Source organism: Triticum urartu, chromosome 1 (assembly GCF_003073215.2).
Source record: "Triticum urartu cultivar G1812 chromosome 1, Tu2.1, whole genome shotgun sequence".
In the NCBI taxonomy this organism is placed as follows: Eukaryota; Viridiplantae; Streptophyta; class Magnoliopsida; order Poales; family Poaceae; genus Triticum; species Triticum urartu.
The window spans coordinates 493,244,159-493,262,291 of NC_053022.1; the positions used below are offsets into that span (position 1 = coordinate 493,244,159).

At 43.0% G+C, this 18,133-nt stretch overlaps 2 protein-coding genes across 3 annotated transcripts; one reads left to right on the top strand and one right to left on the bottom strand.

Annotated features, from left to right (window-relative positions):
- The first annotated feature begins 5,583 nt into the window (after positions 1–5,583).
- On the top strand, positions 5,584–13,924 carry LOC125521796 (probable LRR receptor-like serine/threonine-protein kinase At1g06840). 2 transcript variants are annotated; one of them, XM_048686855.1, is made up of 21 exons: positions 5,584–5,942; positions 6,697–6,880; positions 7,083–7,224; positions 7,721–7,792; positions 8,092–8,163; positions 8,421–8,564; positions 8,656–8,727; positions 8,837–8,908; positions 9,005–9,079; positions 9,279–9,347; positions 9,565–9,633; positions 9,700–9,771; positions 10,251–10,337; positions 10,412–10,480; positions 10,781–11,277; positions 11,636–11,794; positions 11,909–12,192; positions 12,339–12,390; positions 12,720–12,970; positions 13,053–13,187; positions 13,420–13,924. In XM_048686855.1, exons 2-21 carry the CDS (start codon positions 6,784–6,786, stop codon positions 13,765–13,767), a joined length of 2,838 nt encoding a protein of 945 aa, XP_048542812.1. In that variant the 5' UTR covers positions 5,584–5,942; positions 6,697–6,783; the 3' UTR covers positions 13,768–13,924. The 2 variants fall into 2 exon arrangements, with proteins under 2 accessions (XP_048542812.1, XP_048542818.1); XM_048686861.1 differs by lacking the exons at positions 5,584–5,942; positions 6,697–6,880 and having other exon boundaries at positions 7,721–7,763.
- Positions 13,925–14,104: 180 nt separating this feature from the next.
- Positions 14,105–17,385, bottom strand: LOC125521807 (B3 domain-containing protein Os05g0481400-like). The gene is made up of 7 exons (XM_048686874.1): positions 17,169–17,385; positions 16,905–16,964; positions 16,709–16,807; positions 15,797–15,831; positions 15,539–15,710; positions 15,238–15,444; positions 14,105–14,594 (listed from the first exon to the last, which is right to left on the bottom strand). Exons 1-7 carry the CDS (start codon positions 17,262–17,264, stop codon positions 14,367–14,369), a joined length of 897 nt encoding a protein of 298 aa, XP_048542831.1. The 5' UTR covers positions 17,265–17,385; the 3' UTR covers positions 14,105–14,366.
- Positions 17,386–18,133: the final 748 nt, after the last annotated feature.

Sequence of the window (18,133 nt, forward strand, 5' to 3'; positions counted from 1 at the left end):
CATCGCGTCGCCGTTCACTCGGTCGGTCCAGTAATCGGTCGGTTTTCTGGACTGTTTCTGTCATTAACGTGTGAGATTTTTCGAGCAGCGTATGTATGAATGTATATGGGGTCGTCTCGTGTTGGCCATCATCATCCACTGAAGCTGGAGAGGTGGGTCGTGCCGTGGAAGCTTTTCATCTCGCTGGCCGACAAGCCAAGCCACTCAATGCAGCTGGTGTCACCGGCGGCCAACCTGTGCCGTCAACGACAAGCCGTTGCCGCTGCTCCTGCTCGCACGCGGTCAGCGCGCGTGCGTTCTTGACCCGATCTTGTGGCTATCCGTTTCGGCCGCCCTGCAGCGATCTTCTGCTGCGCTACACGTACTCTGCGCAAACCGATTCCAGAACGCGAATAGTGGTGCAGAGCAGATATGATCCGTGGTTGATTGCACTCCACGTTCCGACCAATCAACCTTCAACCCACTGGAATAAATGAGAGAGCTCACATACATTTTCCTATGCACTGCCGTCAGTCAAGTACGTTGTCTTGCTCGGGAATCCTGCCATGGCGTGCGGGCTACACACAGACACAGTGTGCGCCCTCCACGACGGTGATATCATATCACGCAGCTGGAATGGAAGATCGACCGGGTGCGTGAATCGTGATAGGGTTAGCCTGACAAACCCCGACCATCCAGAAGAGGTCATTAGCATCACACGCCCTTTTTTCTGCGAGAAATTATTATCACGCGCTCTTACCAGTGACTAGCAGCGACTGATCAATCAGACGGGTTTTCTGTCCGACTCCCAGCGCCAAACCCGCGAGCTGATGAGATGATCGAGGATATGATGTTTCTTGGCGGTTTGCAGGTCCATCTGGGGCCGGAAAGTCTGGCCACAATTAGAATCTCGCACAAGGTGAGTGATGGACCCATCGATAGTGTCGCTCAGGGAGGTGTGTGCGCGTCATGGCAGCGTCAGTGTGTCGCCGCATTACCAGTGGGAACGCTGCCACCGTTGTCTAAAGCCCATGCATAAGCATGCTTCCACTTGAACCTTGATCTTGCTTTCTCGGTGCGCGGTTACATGTACTAATATATAGCCATCTCTCTATATTCGCCACTCACCATCACCCTCACATGCTAAGTATAGATTTGTTTACGGCATCGATGTGGCCACTCTACTCTCATTCTCCGCTGATCCCCGACCCCGAGGCCAGGAAATGTAGACTAATTTCGTCTGGATATTGTTTTATAGTTAGATGGGCTTTGTTATGGTTACCCAGATATTACCCTCTCAAAACTCATGTCATATGATATTGGACGCAATGATGCAGTGATTCCCAGCTTGATTAAGAAAAGCTGCTATCAAGTAGCAGAAGGTCCACATATTCAAAAGCTGCTTAGCTTAATGAGGCTATCGGAATCACTTTGTACCAACTTGAGTAGCTTTCAAGTCTCGTGGACTTAACAAAGGGACAAAAGGAAGAAGAGAAGAAGATCAGCCCGTGTTGTTGTTGATCCTTTTTTTCCAAACTTAGTCATGTATCACGCGTCACTGATATAAAGGTGAAAAAAACCTTCTCTAGCTGGATCTCTCTGGACTGTCAAATTGTATTGGATTAGATCAAGCTGGGGGTAAATATCCCAAAAGCACACGGCCAGCATGCATGCACTAGCCAGTAGCCACACATTTTGACCAGAGCAACGGTAACTATATGTACATATCTACTAGCACAATCTTAATCAAGTTGAGCCGCTTCACTCTCACCACTGTCGTCCGATCTACGCTCCACTAATGATGCAGACCACTTTGACTTTGATGCCCCTCAGCTAGCATGCTTGCATGCCTCTATGTCGATCCACCACTAGTTGTTGCTCCACGAAATCTAAGGTCGCCGTCATTCTTTTTGCTCAAAAGGTCGATATATGCTAATTAATCTTTGTACAAATCTGGGCGCCCCATAGGTGCACGGAATGTATCACTGCTGCAAAATGGGGCTAAGAAAACACATCTACTGCACACCTTTGGACCGAACTATGTGCGATGCAAACATCACAAACGGTAGAGAAATAAACTCATGTGCCAGAAAAAGAAACGTGTGGGCCCATCCATCAGACAAGATTTTGAAACGCAAGTTGTGTGTGATAATGGGCACACATTAAGGTACAATGCATGTGTGATATGTTATCATAACAACAACAACAACAACAAAGCCTTTAGTCCAAAAAAAGTTGGGGTAGGCATCTTTTGGGTTTCATCTCCATAAAAATGGCTGAGTTTTTACGTTGGCTCGCCAAGCCTATCACAACCCTTCTCCTTTATCCGGACTTGGGACCGGCTATATTGAGACAACGTAGGCGGAGTTATGTCATCATAACGCACACAATTGATATTTCTTAATCATGTGCGTTGATGGGCAAACACTTTACCAAAATGAGTTGTGTGCGATGCCTTGGAGGGATGGGGATCCCCTGACGTGGCCTATTCTGCCATTGAATCACTGACACATGGGTCCCACCAATCATGTGGGCCTCACATGTCAGTGACCGAAAGGCTGGGATTGCTACGTCAAAGGATCCATGACTGCCTTAGAGCATCGCACATGTTACGCTATATGGTCAGTGTTGAATTATTGATGGACTTTGGCCCATATAAGACAATATTCTTGGTTAAACTCTGAGGCCCATGTAGGTGTATGGTAAGTAGGTGGAAAATTTAGTACCATACTGCTAGTGGAAGAAGAGTTGGACCTCTTTATAAGGGTTGCTCTACCACATGCCATTGGGAGCTTGGGAAAAGGAGTGGTACGCGCGCTCCTCCTCCGTCGCCTGCTTCGCCTCGCCACGCCACGCCACGACGCCCGCGCCATTGGTTGCGGGAATGAGCTGAGCCGAGATCACACCTAACAGAAGTGCAAATGTCCAATACATTGGATGGTGGGTTGTTCGCGGACTTGGTCATGGGCCTCGGCCCAAGCCCATTTACCCGACGGCCTATATATTGGAGGAGTTGGCCAGTGCAGCCGGCACACTCACTCTAGCCATCATCTACCGCTCCTTTCAGTGTGCTACTTCCGGCGATCCCGTCCCAACAACTGCGTGCACGGTTGGTCGGGAGAGCAGGTGCCTTTGGAATCCTGTCCTTCGAGATCCCGCCCAAGAGAAGGGCGATAAGGTTTTTGAGGAGCGTCTCGGCGCGACTGCTCCCTGTCCGTCCCCGTCTCTGTCCTCATTTGCTTTGACTACTTCCCCTGCATCGACCCTATGGTCAATGATGAAGCCGCCAAGAAGAAGGCCACGGACGTCGCCAAGGCTGTTGTTTCCGCCGCTGCGTTGGCCTGGCCAACCCGAGGGTATGACTTATGCATCCCCTATTTTCTTATTCACGTGCTAACTAGATATGATGTGTTCATAGATGTTTTAGTTCTATGTCATGTACGTGCTCACATGTTTAGGTATCGGTATGAGTTGCAACACACAATGATTGTCATGTTTATTATCTACTCGTGGATTAGATTATCAAAAATGTGCTAGTATTTTAGTAGTTACCGTATGTGATGATTTAAAAGTTGCGTTAATCATGTGCAATAACTCATGAAAGTGCATACATTGTGTTGTGAGAATTGTGTGCTCTACCAGGCACACAATTTAATCAACAAAATTGTGTGATACTGAAGATCATCTCTCATGATTACGTCATATGGATTGTGTGCGATGTGACTTGTCCCATCTATATGAACAACATCCTCTGTCTGCAGATGTACATACTTAATTAGAGCAACCGTAGGATAGTCGTCATACGATTGCATCAATTTATATATTTCATTAATAGAAACGCCATCGTCTTGGCGAGGACACTTGTTGGTGACCGTCGGCTTCTTTTCGCCGCTGTCCTCCCCCTCCTCCTCGTTGCCCCCACCTCCTTCTCATCATCGTCGTCTTCTTCATGGTTCTCCGGGTGCTCCTCCTCTGAGTCGGGTCCCGATGGCGGCTTTGGCCTTTCCATGAACTGGATAAATTCGAGGTTGGGGATCAAGGGCGGAGTCATGGACTGTGAGCCCAATGATTCCCCGCTTGAAGCGGACAGACTGGGGGTGTCGTCCTCGCAGGAGGAGTCCGGGTTCTTTCATGGCCCTTCAGAGAAGGACATGCCAGTACTGCTAGAGATTGCAGAAAGAATGGGAGAACGCGGGGATGAAGAAGAGAGCAATGCCGCTTGAAGTAGGCATTGATGGGTTATATTAGCGCATTAGAGGGCAGTTAGAATTTTGATATAATCAATAGCAATTAGTACCACCGCTCCGAGCTCACACGGTTGCAATTCTCAAGATGATAACTACACACACAATTTTGAACTTTCACATGTGTGCTTTGAAGTATTCACACGCTTTGCTCAAACAAAACATGTGTGACAACTATCAGTTAATATAGGACCATTGTGAAGCACGATGAACTCTACTGCCGCCCATACCAGTAAAGTAGGCTCGTTTCTCATCGGGAATTGTGCATGATGATGCTATATCTGATTTATATGGCATGACATGCATACCGAGGTGCATGTTTACAGCTTATGATGATGCGTTGAAATATGCAAAAGCCTAGGTTATCCACCCACCCCAAGTGACTGGGGGGCTCGTGCTGCACAATGTGCCATTAGAGCGGGGTTTTGTGAAGTGTTTCGTGTAAGGGGTGCATTCATGGATCTCCCTATACATAATGTAGGGGACGATACTGAACACAAGACCTCGGGAGAAATACTGCTAGGTCATATCCAATGGCGCATGTCTTCTCGCTACGACAGCTATTTATGTGCTTTCTCAAAGAAACCTAACAATCCCAATCCGAGTGCAGAGTTTTATAGCAAGCAACTGATATCTTTTTGGCACTATGTTACTAGCCAGAGATATCAGGAAGTGACCAGACGACCACTCGATGCAGCTTGTGTCATCAACAGACATACTTTGTCACATACCATGGTCACATGTACCCGTCAACGACAAATACTTTTGGTGTTTTTATGCATTCATTTAGGGAAGGCCAGAAACATACTAGGTTATAGAATAGATTATCTTATTCTCTGCAAATTCATGTTTGAACCCCCTAAAATTACGAGATGATTAAAATTAAACTAGATAACGTGTGACTACTAAGCGATCATATTTTGGTTCGACGTTTCCGTCGATTGCGAGGTATCTATGATGACTTCGTGAAATCTCAAGATACTATGTTGGTTTAGTCTCTCGAAGGTGCTCATAGGGGTAAAGTGTGTATGCGTGCACTCATAGGGTGAGCGTATGCTCGTGTATACGAGCGACTTCAATTGTACTGTATTAAAAAAAGGCAAACCAATTTTTTTTATTTCTTTTTTTGAACTCAGTAGTTATCATATTATTCCCTTGGCAAGATACTTATTTTGAGACGGACTTATTTTGGGACGAAGGGAATACCGTTGTAGCGTCCCCTTGATACGGGGCCATCTAGCTGGTGAGATAGCGGGGTTCCACAAGGGCTCGCGTGCAAATTCCCTATTGCAAAAGAATTTCCAGCACAGTCTACGCCCAAAGCAGCCGGGGTCCCTAAAAAAACGAAAAGAAAAAAAAGAGCAGCCGGGGGATCCCCCACCCCACTCATATAACGAGCGCGCCACGACGGCGGTGGACTCCAGTTCCACGGCGCCTACGATAGCCTCGCCTCGTCGCCTCCCTCCTCTCTCTCTCTCTCTCTCTCTCTCTCTCTCTGCTGCTGCTGCCACCAGTACCAGCACGACACAGGTCTCGCGGCCGCAGGGACAGGCGGTGGTCGGAGAGGAACGCCGTGCCCGTGTGGGAGCGAACTAAGCAGGGAGGACAGAAGCATCGGAGCTCCGGGGGGACGGACGCGAGGCCGCGCCCCCTTCCCCGCCGGCTTTCCTGCCGCCCTCTTCTTGCAGGGAGGGAGGAGCTTCGCGGCGCAATTTCGAGGTGCGTTCTTCCCCAGATTCTTCCATCTGGTTTACAGTCTACCAGCGGACATTCCTGCGAATCTTGTTCTGCTGGCCAGGTTTGATTCTGCTCCGCCTCATGCGCCGCAGAAAATTACTGGTTTTCCGGGTTTAGTTGATAAAAAATTTCCAGGTTTGGTTCGATTGCTCCAGTCCAGGCATTTCCATCGGTTCCTCATCCCCTCCGGATCCCGTCCCGAAGCGTCTCAAAACATTTTACCCATCCATTTACCGTTCGAAGTCCCAGTCTACCTGCAACATCGTTGTCGCGGCACTTGCCGGTGGCTTTGTCCGCACTTTAGCCCATCGGCATCGGGTGCAAGTACCTGTTGCATCCCCCGATTTTCAGTTGGCATGTCGTGGCTGCAAAACAGTGTGGCGTAATTATCGGTGCCGTCCACTTCATTCATGGCCGTGGTCCCTGGGCTGGGAGACGAGCAAAATATGTTTGCCACCAGTTTTTTTAAAATGGTTTGGTTTGATCGCTCCGAGTCCGCATAGATCTGCTTGCTTGTGCAAAGGAGGGGTTGGTGCACAGCTGCATGTGACTGTTATCACATCTGGCCAATTGGCCTGGCCATCATCAGCGCGCCTCCCATTAAAAAATCGTGCAAGGATGAATAATATACTATTATTTTCTGATCTTAGCGTCGGCATCACGGGTGTTTTGGCTTTTGGGCTGTCATGAGGCATAATCACTAGATGCTAATCACTGCTGCATTTTTCTTGTTTAGGACCCAGAGCTCTTGAAAAAGAACAATATTCCTGTTGGGAATGTCAGAAGTTTCTGCTTAATTAAACGGTCAGACAGTGAGAGAGAGATGGTTACTTTTGGAGGCATCTTCTGCGTGGTTATTCTGGCTGTGATGCTCCCCTGCTTGGATGTTGCGCTGGGGCAAAGTACTGACCCTTCAGAAGGTAATCTCCTGCTTGCGTGCGGAGTATCTTGTACTATGTTACTGCTACCATTCTGAAAAGAAAAACAAGGAAAACCGATTGATCTTTTATGATGTTATGTCTGATGTTCAGCTGAGACAGTATTCTCTCACTATGTTATATTATGTTTTTTTTTTTCAACCTTTCACACAAACTGAGTGTTTTATTTTTCATAATGATGTAGTCGATGCACTCGGGGCTATCAAGCGAAGCTTACTTGATCCTATGAATAACCTTGAGAACTGGAACAGGGGAGATCCATGCACTTCTAATTGGACAGGAGTTTTCTGCCACATAATCAATGATGCGCTTCATGTGACAGAATTGTATGATCACTACTTCTATCTAATCTGTTCATAATATCTTCACTTCTGTTTGTTCATTCTATGAGCTCTGGTCATCATGGTTTTTTAAGATGAGCTCTCTATTTATCAACAGGCAAGATTGTTTACAAGCAGTAGCCTTTCCAATTAAATGCTAATGTCTATGTATTATGTGGATCACTAATAAAATATATGTTTTCTTCATGCACCCATAAGAAACTAATTAATGCCTTAAACTTAAAAGTATCTCATGGTCATAATAAGCAGTTTAGACGCGTCAAAAAATAATAAGCAGTTTACTCGAAGGCAAAACAGGAACTACCTTTACTTGTAAGGGGCAATTGTGCATCTCCCTTGTCCCTTGATGTTGATAATTTATCCCACCATATTTTCCTGTAGTTTTGATTGTTATAGGTCACTTATTATTTGTCGGGTTGATTATTTTAGCGTAATGTGCAACCTGTCATGTTCCTGATAGCATATATTTTATTCAATGCAGACAGTTATTTAAGAGGAACCTGTCTGGAACTTTGGCACCAGAGGTCAGTCTTTTATCTCAGCTGAAAACACTGTAAGTATTACTCTGATGTGTGAAGTTACTGATTTACTTAAGTTCTTCTGCAGTAGTTAAATATTAAGACTTGCTACACTTCAGTATTATCAACGTATACAAATTCATGGTGTCGTAGTAGCAATTTGATACAAAGGCTTAAATTATCCTACACTATGGAATTACTGAAGAGAGTAACCAGTCAGTAAAACCATAATCCTATTCCGATGTTGAATGCTTGTCTCATGCTTATAGTAGCTGTCATGTTTACTCTGAAGCTATTCTATCCTAATACTAAATAATTCTTATTTTTCATGAAGGGATTTTATGTGGAACAATTTAACAGGCAGCATCCCAAAAGAGATAGGAAACATCACTACACTCAAACTTATGTAAGTGCTTTCTATTGACTTCCCCCTTCGATATGCAAAGAAATCAATGGAACCTTCTAAGATACATAATTTGTCTGTTCCTTTGCTGCTAAACCTATGCAAGATCTTTTTGGCGCAGAAGTACTTACACAATAGATACTGTGTACATAAAAAAAACACTTAGTATCATTTATTATTTACATGAGGAATAATCACAGCAACATCCCAATATGTATATAACAAATTATGCCAATTGTTAAGTTTTATGCCTTTTGCAGACTATTGAATGGCAATCAGCTCTCTGGTTTCCTACCAGATGAGATCGGCAACCTTCAGAGCTTGAACAGGTTACAAATTGACCAAAACCAAATACTGGGACCGATACCGAAGTCATTTGCCAACTTAAGAAATGTGAAACATCTGTAAGAAATGTTCATTTCCATTTTCCCTATGCTTTGCTAATTGATGTTCAATGTGAACTTAGCTCTAACCTCTGTTTTCCATTCATTTCAGCCACATGAACAATAATTCATTAAGTGGGAAAATTCCATCTGAATTGTGGAGAATCCCGTTACTTCTTCACCTGTATGTGGAAGTCTATTTCTTTCCCAAAATTTTCTCCTTGTGAAAGTTTAGTAGGAATTATGTATCTGATATTTGTTTTTCGATGTAACGAACACTTGCAAATTTGCAGCCTTGTTGACAACAACAATTTGTCTGGACCTCTTCCTACAGAATTAGCAAAGTCACCTGTTTTGAAAATACTGTATGTGCCCCATTAGCACATTCTGAGTAGAACTTTTCTCATGAAAATAAAAATAAAAAACACCTGTTTCTTATATTCATATGTTTCTGTTTCTAGTCAGGCTGACAACAATAACTTCAGTGGAAGTTCCATCCCTTCTACATACAGCAACATAAAAACACTGTTAAAGCTGTGAGTATGATCTTTTCTTTCTCTATCCTTACACGTTTGTCTTTTTCCTCCTTATTTTATACAATTTTAAATATCTCCATATAATGATTTTGTTCCAGTTTTATTAAGCAACATCTCAACATGCCAATGTCTGATATCCGTCATTCTTACACTTACACTGAGTTCGTGGAACTGAGGAGAACTTTTCTTGTGTTATCAGGAGTCTTAGGAACTGCAACTTGCAGGGCGCTATTCCTGATCTGAGTGCCATATCTGAACTTGGCTATTTGTGAGTGCACTAGCCCTGCTAAAAGTACATGCATAGTTATTTTCCAATTATTATCTTTTGATGTTATGGCTTGCACTTTGAACGTGGCATACCTTATACTTCTTGTTACTGATGATTTATGTTTGAGATAGCAGTTTGACAATCCATTTTAAGTTCATGCATTTCAGGAAATAACTCCACGGGTGTCTAAACTACTATTACTCACATGCATTTTCAGGGATCTTAGCTGGAACAAACTGACAGGACCAATACCAACTAATAAGCTTGCGCCAAATATCACTACTCTGTATGTACCTCTGATAATGTTTGTCTATTGTCTTTAGTCACTCGACTAATTTCTGTTTTCTGGCAGTGATTTGTCACACAACTTGCTTAATGGAACTGTCCCGTTAAACTTCTCAGAGCTTCCTAATCTTCAGCTTTTGTAAGTACACCATTTAGGCCATGTTTGGCATTGCGCTGGATTATCATACTGTTTGCCCAACCCACTTGTGCCAACTGTAGTCTTTGTTTTAACCACTCTTCACATATTCTATTGGATATTTTTTCACAAAATATTATAAAATAAGCACAGAAAAACACAGTTCAGCAACCGCAAACTGAGCCTTAGTTTCCTAAATCCTGCTTCAGACATCTTTCTGTCTTACTGCAAACGTAAATAATGTGAACTCTAGATCATATCTTATTAAGTGAAGACTTGGGGTTTCTGCAGGTGTATATTGATCAACTCATTGTTGGTTTACAAGTACTACTTACTTTTATTTAGATTGATACAAAATCACCCTGTATGAGTTGTTTTTTTTATCATGATTGCAAATACAGGCATACGTAAATAGTTTCTGTGTAATCATATACTCTTTATGCTTTATTTTTCTAGATGTGCATGACAAGTTCATTTTACAGGTCAGTTGAAAACAACCATCTAGATGGTGATGTTCCCTCGACAATCTGGAATGACATCGTTCTTACTGGAAATCGAAGCCTTGTTCTGTATGATCCCTTTTGCAGATATTTTTCCTGATAGTATCAACTATGTATATTTAATGCATTTTTCGATCATGCAGGGATTTCCAAAATAATTACCTCAAGACTATTCCAGCTGCATTTAGTCCTCCCCAAAATGTTACTGTAATGTACGTTCTCATACATATCTCATGCTTTATCATGCATCAGCAATTTGCATTACCACATAAACATATCCATATTATCTGTTCAAATGCATCCTCTGAACATGCAAGTATATTTTAGTTGATCTCTGTTTTGGTGATCAGCACCACCTTTGTTGTCTACTTAGAGTTGCTACAAGTCTCCCTTTCTGAATTTGAGAATAAAATAAGTAACTAGAAATTGATTTCGCAATGCATACTTGTATCTGTTGTAAACTGAAATATAATGTAATGGATAGTAATCACTACTGTTGTCATTTTGTGCAGGTTGTATGGAAACCCTGTCTGTGGGAATTCTAGTGGAGCTCCAATAGACAGCCTCTGTCAACCCCAGTCTGTAAACCAGCAAACCTCTAAACAGCAACAAGACTCTAGCCCAATTTGTTCACCTTGCCCATCAGATAAAAATTACGAGTACAACCCATCATCCCCTATACCGTGTTTTTGTGCCGTGCCACTTGGAGTTGGACTTCGACTGAAGAGTCCAGGAATCACAGACTTCAATCCTTATGAAGGTGCCTTCGGGGACAGCACAACGTCTTTATTGAAACTGTATGTTTACCAGCTACATGTTGAGCACTACATATGGGAGGTGGGTCCAAGGCTCAACATGCACCTCAAGTTATTCCCAAGCAATACAAGTTTATTCAATATGTCTGAGGTTGTGCGACTCCGACATGTACTTGCTGGATGGGAAATTACTCTTCCAGATATCTTTGGTCCATATGAGCTTCTCAATTTCACACTTGGTTCTTATGCAGATGGTATGTACTCTCCGAAGCTCAATTGTGCAAAAGCATAGTTTTATGATGAAAATTCTAATTTTAGGCCATGTGGGAGTACTAAATGGTGGCAATTTTCTTTGTAGCCTTTCTGTTAGTTTGGTCAGCACAATTAATGGCTCCATGCAACACAACTATCTAGTATTTGTCGTTGGCAAGTTATTTTGATTAAATACTTCCATAGATTTCTGTAGAAGATAGGAAGGCATAGTGTAACTAATAATTGATTTTTTATTTTATTTTTGATTCATGATTCATTTGTTTCTATGGTGCCACTGTCCTCTGACCAGTTACTCCCATCTGTTACTAGTAACATGTCTGTTGTGCATAATTTTTACAGAATATCCAAATGAAGCTTCATCGGGTTTAAGCAAAACTGCAATGGGCGGTATCCTGGCAAGCGCAATAGCTGCTGCTTTTGCACTTTCTGCAGTAGCCACTGTTTTTATAATGAGAAGGCGTTCAAGACACAGAAGTAGAACCGTTTCAAAACGGTCACGTAAGTCACTAATACTTTTGTATGCAATAAACTGATTATGCAAATAAACGCTGCTAGCAGACATCTTATTCAAGAGGTAGCACCTGAAGATTTGCATCACATTACCATTTGCAGTGTCGAGATTTTCTGTCAAAATTGACGGTGTGAGGTGCTTCAAATTTGAAGAAATGGCTAGGGCCACCAATAATTTTGACCTGTTAGCTCAAGTTGGTCAAGGAGGTTATGGAAAAGTCTATAGAGGAACTCTAGATGATGGGGAAATTGTAGCAATCAAACGGGCACATGAGGATTCTCTGCAAGGTTCGAAGGAGTTCTGCACGGAAATAGAGCTGCTATCCAGATTGCATCATCGGAATCTGGTTTCCTTAGTTGGCTATTGTGATGAAGCAGATGAACAGGTGCATCTCTTTTGTTTACATTATTAATAAAGATATGATATTTTGTCAACATTACACTGATAAGAAGATATGCCTAATGCTACACTGAAGGGCAATCCTATTAATTTCTGTCATTCATGCTGTCATGCGAAATTGTATTTTTGCAGATGCTAGTTTATGAATACATGCCAAATGGTACTTTACGCGATCATCTTTCTTGTAAGTACACAGTGACCTTGTATTATTCAAATTTTATTTCAAAATTTTCATTTTATTTCCAGTACTACATTGATTCTGTAGGCCCAGTTGGGTTGGGTGGTCCGGGATCCCAGCTGATCCTGCTCATCCAAACTAGCCAGGGCTCTTAATTCAAGATCATCTGTATACTCATCAGTTTAGTGAATCTTATTTGTAGATGTGTTTTCATCAATTATATATGATTTGGAACTCTTGATAGTTTAGTGCAATCATTGGACCATTCGACCTGTTCAAACTGTTTTCCTCAATTAAGCACCTCATCTTATGTTGCAATTTTCCGCCGATCGCAGCCAAGGCCAAACTATCTCCCGGTTTTGGGTTGAGGCTTCACATAGCATTGGGTGCCTCCAAGGGAATTCTGTATCTACACACTGATGCAAACCCTCCTATATTTCACCGTGATGTGAAGGCCAGTAACATTCTTTTGGACTCGAAATTTGTTCCAAAGGTGGCTGACTTTGGTCTTTCGAGGCTTGCCCCAGTGCCGGATATTGAAGGGACATTAGCAGGTCATGTTTCCACTGTTGTTAAGGGCACACCAGTAAGTATTAGTTATACCAGAGATACTACAGTTGCCGCGCTTTCTAGCAGAATAACGAGATAATTCGTTTTCTTTTTGGCAGGGATATCTTGATCCAGAATACTTCCTGACTCATAAATTGACGGATAAAAGTGACGTGTACAGCCTTGGTGTTGTGTTTCTTGAAATGTTGACTGGGATGAAGCCAATTGAGCATGGGAAGAACATAGTGAGAGAGGTAAATAATCTTCACTTTAAACTGTAATTTTAGCTAGCTTTGGAAATCCACATAAAGTATAAACATGATTCAGCATGTTTAACTAATGAGGGGATATCAGCGGGCACCAGGCAGTGGCTCAACATGTTCTTTTGAACTTGCTTTAGAGAAAGTGACAACATCATTCAGCACACATGAATTTAAGTGGAACGCAAACAGTTCAGTAAAGTAACTAATTTTGTGCATGTTATAGGTAAACAAAGCGTACCAATCAGGCAATATTTCTGAAATCGTCGACAGCCGGATGGGCCTGTGTCCTCCAGACTGCATCAATAGGTTCCTCTTGCTAGCAACCAAGTGCTGCCAGGATGAGACCGACGCAAGGCCTTCCATGTCAGAGATCGTCCGAGAACTCGAGGTCATCTTGAGGATGATGCCTGAGGCGGATCTTGTTCTGCTGGAGACTACGGATACAGACTCAGCTGATATGAGTAAATCCTTGTCAACTTCTTCAGCAACCGGGACTTCCTTTGTCACACAGACCTCTGGCAGTGTTAATGCAAGCAGCGGCGTGCTCTCTGAGGTGCTGTCTCCTCGCTGATCTTGGTGTTTTCATAGGATTTTAACTTGTAAATGCGATGATGTTTTGTACAATTGACTTGTTACGCTTGGATCGTTTGTGTTGTACATTAATTAATTAGTCAGCTTTGATGTAAACTAGAGAATGTGAATGAGAATAGCTGAGGAATATTGACATAGCTTGAGCTTTCCAGAAATTTAGCAGCTTCATGTACGCAGGGTGACATGAGCTGTGGTTCTCACTTATGCTGGACATTCCAGAATTTCAGAAGCTTCATGTACACAGAATGAGTGATGATTAGCATCATGTACACATAAACATGGTGAGAAACATATTGCAGTGCTTGAGACACACCATATTAGCATAATATATAGGGGTTACGAAAGCTAGATTACTGGTACCAGAACATCTCTTTACATGTAATCTAGGCCGGCGATATGCTGATAATGGCTAAAAGTATCGGTTTGCCGCAGTGGAAGGGTGATTACTGAGCACCCATGTTTTAAAACAGGCCAACAAAAGATGCAAAACAGATGACCTGGCAGGAGAGCGCATCGGTAATACGGCAACATACTTGCCCTAAGTACCTATATTTCAGGACTGACGAACCAATAAGAGAACTACCGTCGCCCACGGAGCTTTCTTCTTTTAGCTCCTTTTAGAGGTTCAGGGCTGGAAGGGAGCTTTCTTCTTTTAGCTCCTTTTAGAGGTTCAGGGCTGGAAGGGGGTTCAGAAACAGGTGAATCCGTCTGGTCAGGAACTTCCTGGGCTGAATCACTGTCCACATCAGTATTCTTATCATTAGGCTCGGCCTCTTTTCCATCTTCGATAGCTTTAAAAATGTAAATCTGCAACAAATAAATAATAGCATGTGAAGGGCTATAGATGTAGAACCCAAAAAATGCAACTAAATGTACATCAGAACAAATTGCTAGACCTGATGTTTATTACTGTTTGAGTATGCATGCAACACGATTCCTCAGCTCGATGATAGTCATACAAATCTCCTCCCCAATTTTGTTCATACAAGGCACCGCAAATTTTGGGTCTAACTTTGACCATCGATTTAACCAATAAAATATGAGTTATATCCGCTAAAAAAGTATACCATTTGGAACTTTTTCAAAGGTGATGAGTCAATGGTATATTTTTTGTGGTATATAACTCGTTGGTCAAATCGATGGTTAAACATAAGACACAAAATATGAGGCGGACTTGCATAAAGAAAAGGAGGGAAGAACATATCAGTATCATACCAGTTTTCCCCTGTTTGTGTTATATACATTAATATGCACTCTCTCGAAGGTAATTTATGATTTCAGAAATTTATGATTTTGTTCACTTGTATAGTTCTACTTGAGCTCCTTAATCCGGTCCCAGCAGGAAAAAGACCTTAATTGAGAGTTGGGACAAGATTGCAAGTTTTGCAGCAATGATAACAAAGTTTATCTGCTCCAGATTAATGAGGAACTAGAGAAAAATAGTTAGTACCTTAAATCTGTCAGGTTCAGCCAATTCAAAGACCAATGAATCCCCATCTTCCAAGTCATGGTGCATTGAGAAGCCTCTCCATCCACCACTCAGACCTGTTCGATTTCCGATGTATACGGCATCAAATTCAACACCTTCTTCATCCTCCAACACCATCTTATGTTCTCTGGGAGGCAGATGATCTTTGCAGAAACTAGAAGGGAGACCCTTGTATAAAGGAAAATTCGCAATCGTGACTATTAGTTGATCTTGCATATGTATCAAAATTGATTAAACAAAAATCCAGGGAACAACATCTTACAAGCCAAAAGCAGCTGGATACATGTGATCGAACCATGGTCTTGACAAACGACGGGTTGTCAGGGTCTAGACTATCTTGAAGTTTCTCAGCTCTTTTAAAAGCACGCTGTTGTTGTTGATAAGAAGAAATTCTCCCAGTGTATCCCCTACCATTGTCCACACTTTTACTTATCCTGGTCAATAAAGGAGAGTAACCAATTACATTAAGAAGGGGACAACCATGTCCAAGATTAATCAACAAAGTTAGTGAGACTACTACCTTCTGCGGCGCACAAAATCATCAAGTTCCGGAAACTGCAAAAACAAACAAATGGCAGTCTAGTGTCAACATTAGCATGGCAACGCAAAAACAAATTAAGTTACTTCATGAACAAAATGAAGACAAAACTACATCTGGGGACAAACCAAGGCACTAAGGAACAATTTTGTAGAGTACCCATTTGAGGAACTCCACAAAACGGGGTTAGCAAAGACTTTGCTTTTTCGAATTTGCAGTTGTTACCTACACATTTAGAAACAGAATAACACTATCTAACTTCATATAGCACACATATTTCATATACGTGTTAGCAGGCACGTCACGGCAGAGGAGTGTGGCCCCAAATGATCGCCGATAGAACATATACAAACCCCATCCCAAGTTCCCAACCGCATCAGATTGCAAGAATGAGAGAAACAGCATTCAGGAAGGATATATCCCCCTTCAAACAGAGTATCCTAAAGAAACTATTAAAATAAAGACAATAATTACCTCACAGAGTCAAATAAAGACAAAACTGCATCTGGGGGCAAATCAAGACACTAAGGAACCCATTTTTGTAAAATACCCATTTGAGGTTGCCATGAACTTCACAAACAGGATTAGCAAAGGATTTTTTTTTCTTTCGAATTTGCACTTTTTACCTACAGGTTTAGAAGCAGGACAACAATATCTAACTTCATATAGCACAGGTATTTCGTATCTGTAGCAGGCCCCAAATGATAACGGATACTAGAACATATACAAACTCCAGCCCAACCGATGCATTAGATTGCAAGAATGACAGAAACAACATCCAAAAAGGGTATGTTCTCCTTCGAACAGAGTATAGTAAAAAAACTGTTTTTAAAATTAGAAACACAGCAAATCTAACGAAGCCATAAGACCGGCTTAAAAAGAGCGAGGACTCACATCATCCTTGTAGGAAACAGTGGTCCTGGCCCTGGAGGAGCGCCTGACTTCAGTGGTGGCCTCGAACTTCTTCCTGGACTTTGGGCTCGCCCGAGGGGTCTGCAAAATCAACGAAATCGATCGAAACAACCCACGGCAACCGCGCCTCACTAAAACACCGCCCGGATTGAAAGCGCAGCTGCTGCGATGCGCGCACCTTGTCCTGCTGCCTCGTGGCCTGGATCAGGCTCTTGGCCATCTTCGATATGCCCAAATCCTGCAGAAAAGGGGGGAAGAGGCAAAGAAATTAGTTTTCTGAAAACAAATCCGAAGCCACGGCGAAGAATCCAGAGACAAATCGGCAGTGAGTATCGTCGCGAAATGACTCATCTTTCGCGCATCTGCTGCTGCTCGTAAGAAAAGGGGGGAGAGAAGGAAGGGGATTGGTCCGTGCTGGTTATTTGAGCGCGAGAGTACAAACCTCGAGGTGCTTGAGGTTGTCGAGGATCCGCTTCCGGCGCTCCTCCTCGTAGGCGGCGCCCGCGCCGCTGGCGCTGCCCGCCTCCGCCGTCGCCATGGGCCGGCTTCTCTGTCCTCTGTCTTGTCCACGCGGAGGGCGAGACGCGGGTCAAGGGGAGGGTCAAAGTATTTCGGGTCCTTTGGGAGAGGAGTGGGAGGGAGGGGGGCGGGCCGGCCTGCCTTTGTTTGAAGGAAGACGCACACGGCTTTGGGGATTTTGAATTTGAACGGAACGGAGGGGAGAAGAGAAGGGGATCCGACCGACGCGTCGCACGGCAACGGCGACGGCTGGTGTCGCCGTGCGGCTGCCAGGTGGGCCCAGGCGCTAGTTCACGTGATGGCACTCCTGCCACGGAGTATCAAATATGGGACAGTAGACCGGGAGCTCCTATAGGGCGCCTTAAGCGCCGGTTGAGGATCCGGGCGCCCACTGCAGCCCGCTAGTGGGCCGGCCCATAAATACGCTGGCCATTGAAAAAATGTATTTCTGCCGCAAAAAAGAATACTGTGAATCTCCGCTCTTGGGGGAATTCGAACCCGCACAAACAAGCAGCAGCGCATGGTAGGCTTACCACTAGACCAACTATGCACAACTGAAATAATTGCAACGCGTAACATTTAAGAGGTAAAGCTCATCCACGCTATATAGAAAACCGTGATTCCTTCTAGAAAAAAATTGAACAAAATTTGAATATCCACATATTTAAAAAAACATCGCGAAAAAGAAAAAAAAGATCATTAAAATGGAAAAGTTCATCGATTTGAAAATAGTTCATAGATTTTGAAAAAAAGTTCACGAATTTAAAAAAAATCACTGATTTTGAAAAAAAGTTCATCGAATTTGAAAAAAAGTTCACTGATTTTATAATTCATATGATTTGAAAAAAGTTCATCGAATTGAAAAAATTCACCGAATTTCAAAGAACG

Excerpts from the sequence above, each read along its gene's own strand:
- LOC125521807 (XM_048686874.1), bottom strand. The coding sequence starts at position 17,264 with ATGGCGACGGCGGAGGCGGGCAGCGCCAGCGGCGCGGGCGCCGCCTAC. Across the intron at positions 16,808-16,904 it reads CCACGAGGCAGCAGGACAAG|ACCCCTCGGGCGAGCCCAAA; the intron begins GTGCGCGCATCG and ends TTGATTTTGCAG. Across the intron at positions 15,445-15,538 it reads TATCCAGCTGCTTTTGGCTT|GGTCTCCCTTCTAGTTTCTG; the intron begins GTAAGATGTTGT and ends CCTTTATACAAG.
- LOC125521796 (XM_048686855.1), top strand. The coding sequence starts at position 6,784 with ATGGTTACTTTTGGAGGCATCTTCTGCGTGGTTATTCTGGCTGTGATG. Across the intron at positions 9,080-9,278 it reads ATAAAAACACTGTTAAAGCT|GAGTCTTAGGAACTGCAACT; the intron begins GTGAGTATGATC and ends TTGTGTTATCAG. Across the intron at positions 11,795-11,908 it reads AACCGTTTCAAAACGGTCAC|TGTCGAGATTTTCTGTCAAA; the intron begins GTAAGTCACTAA and ends TACCATTTGCAG.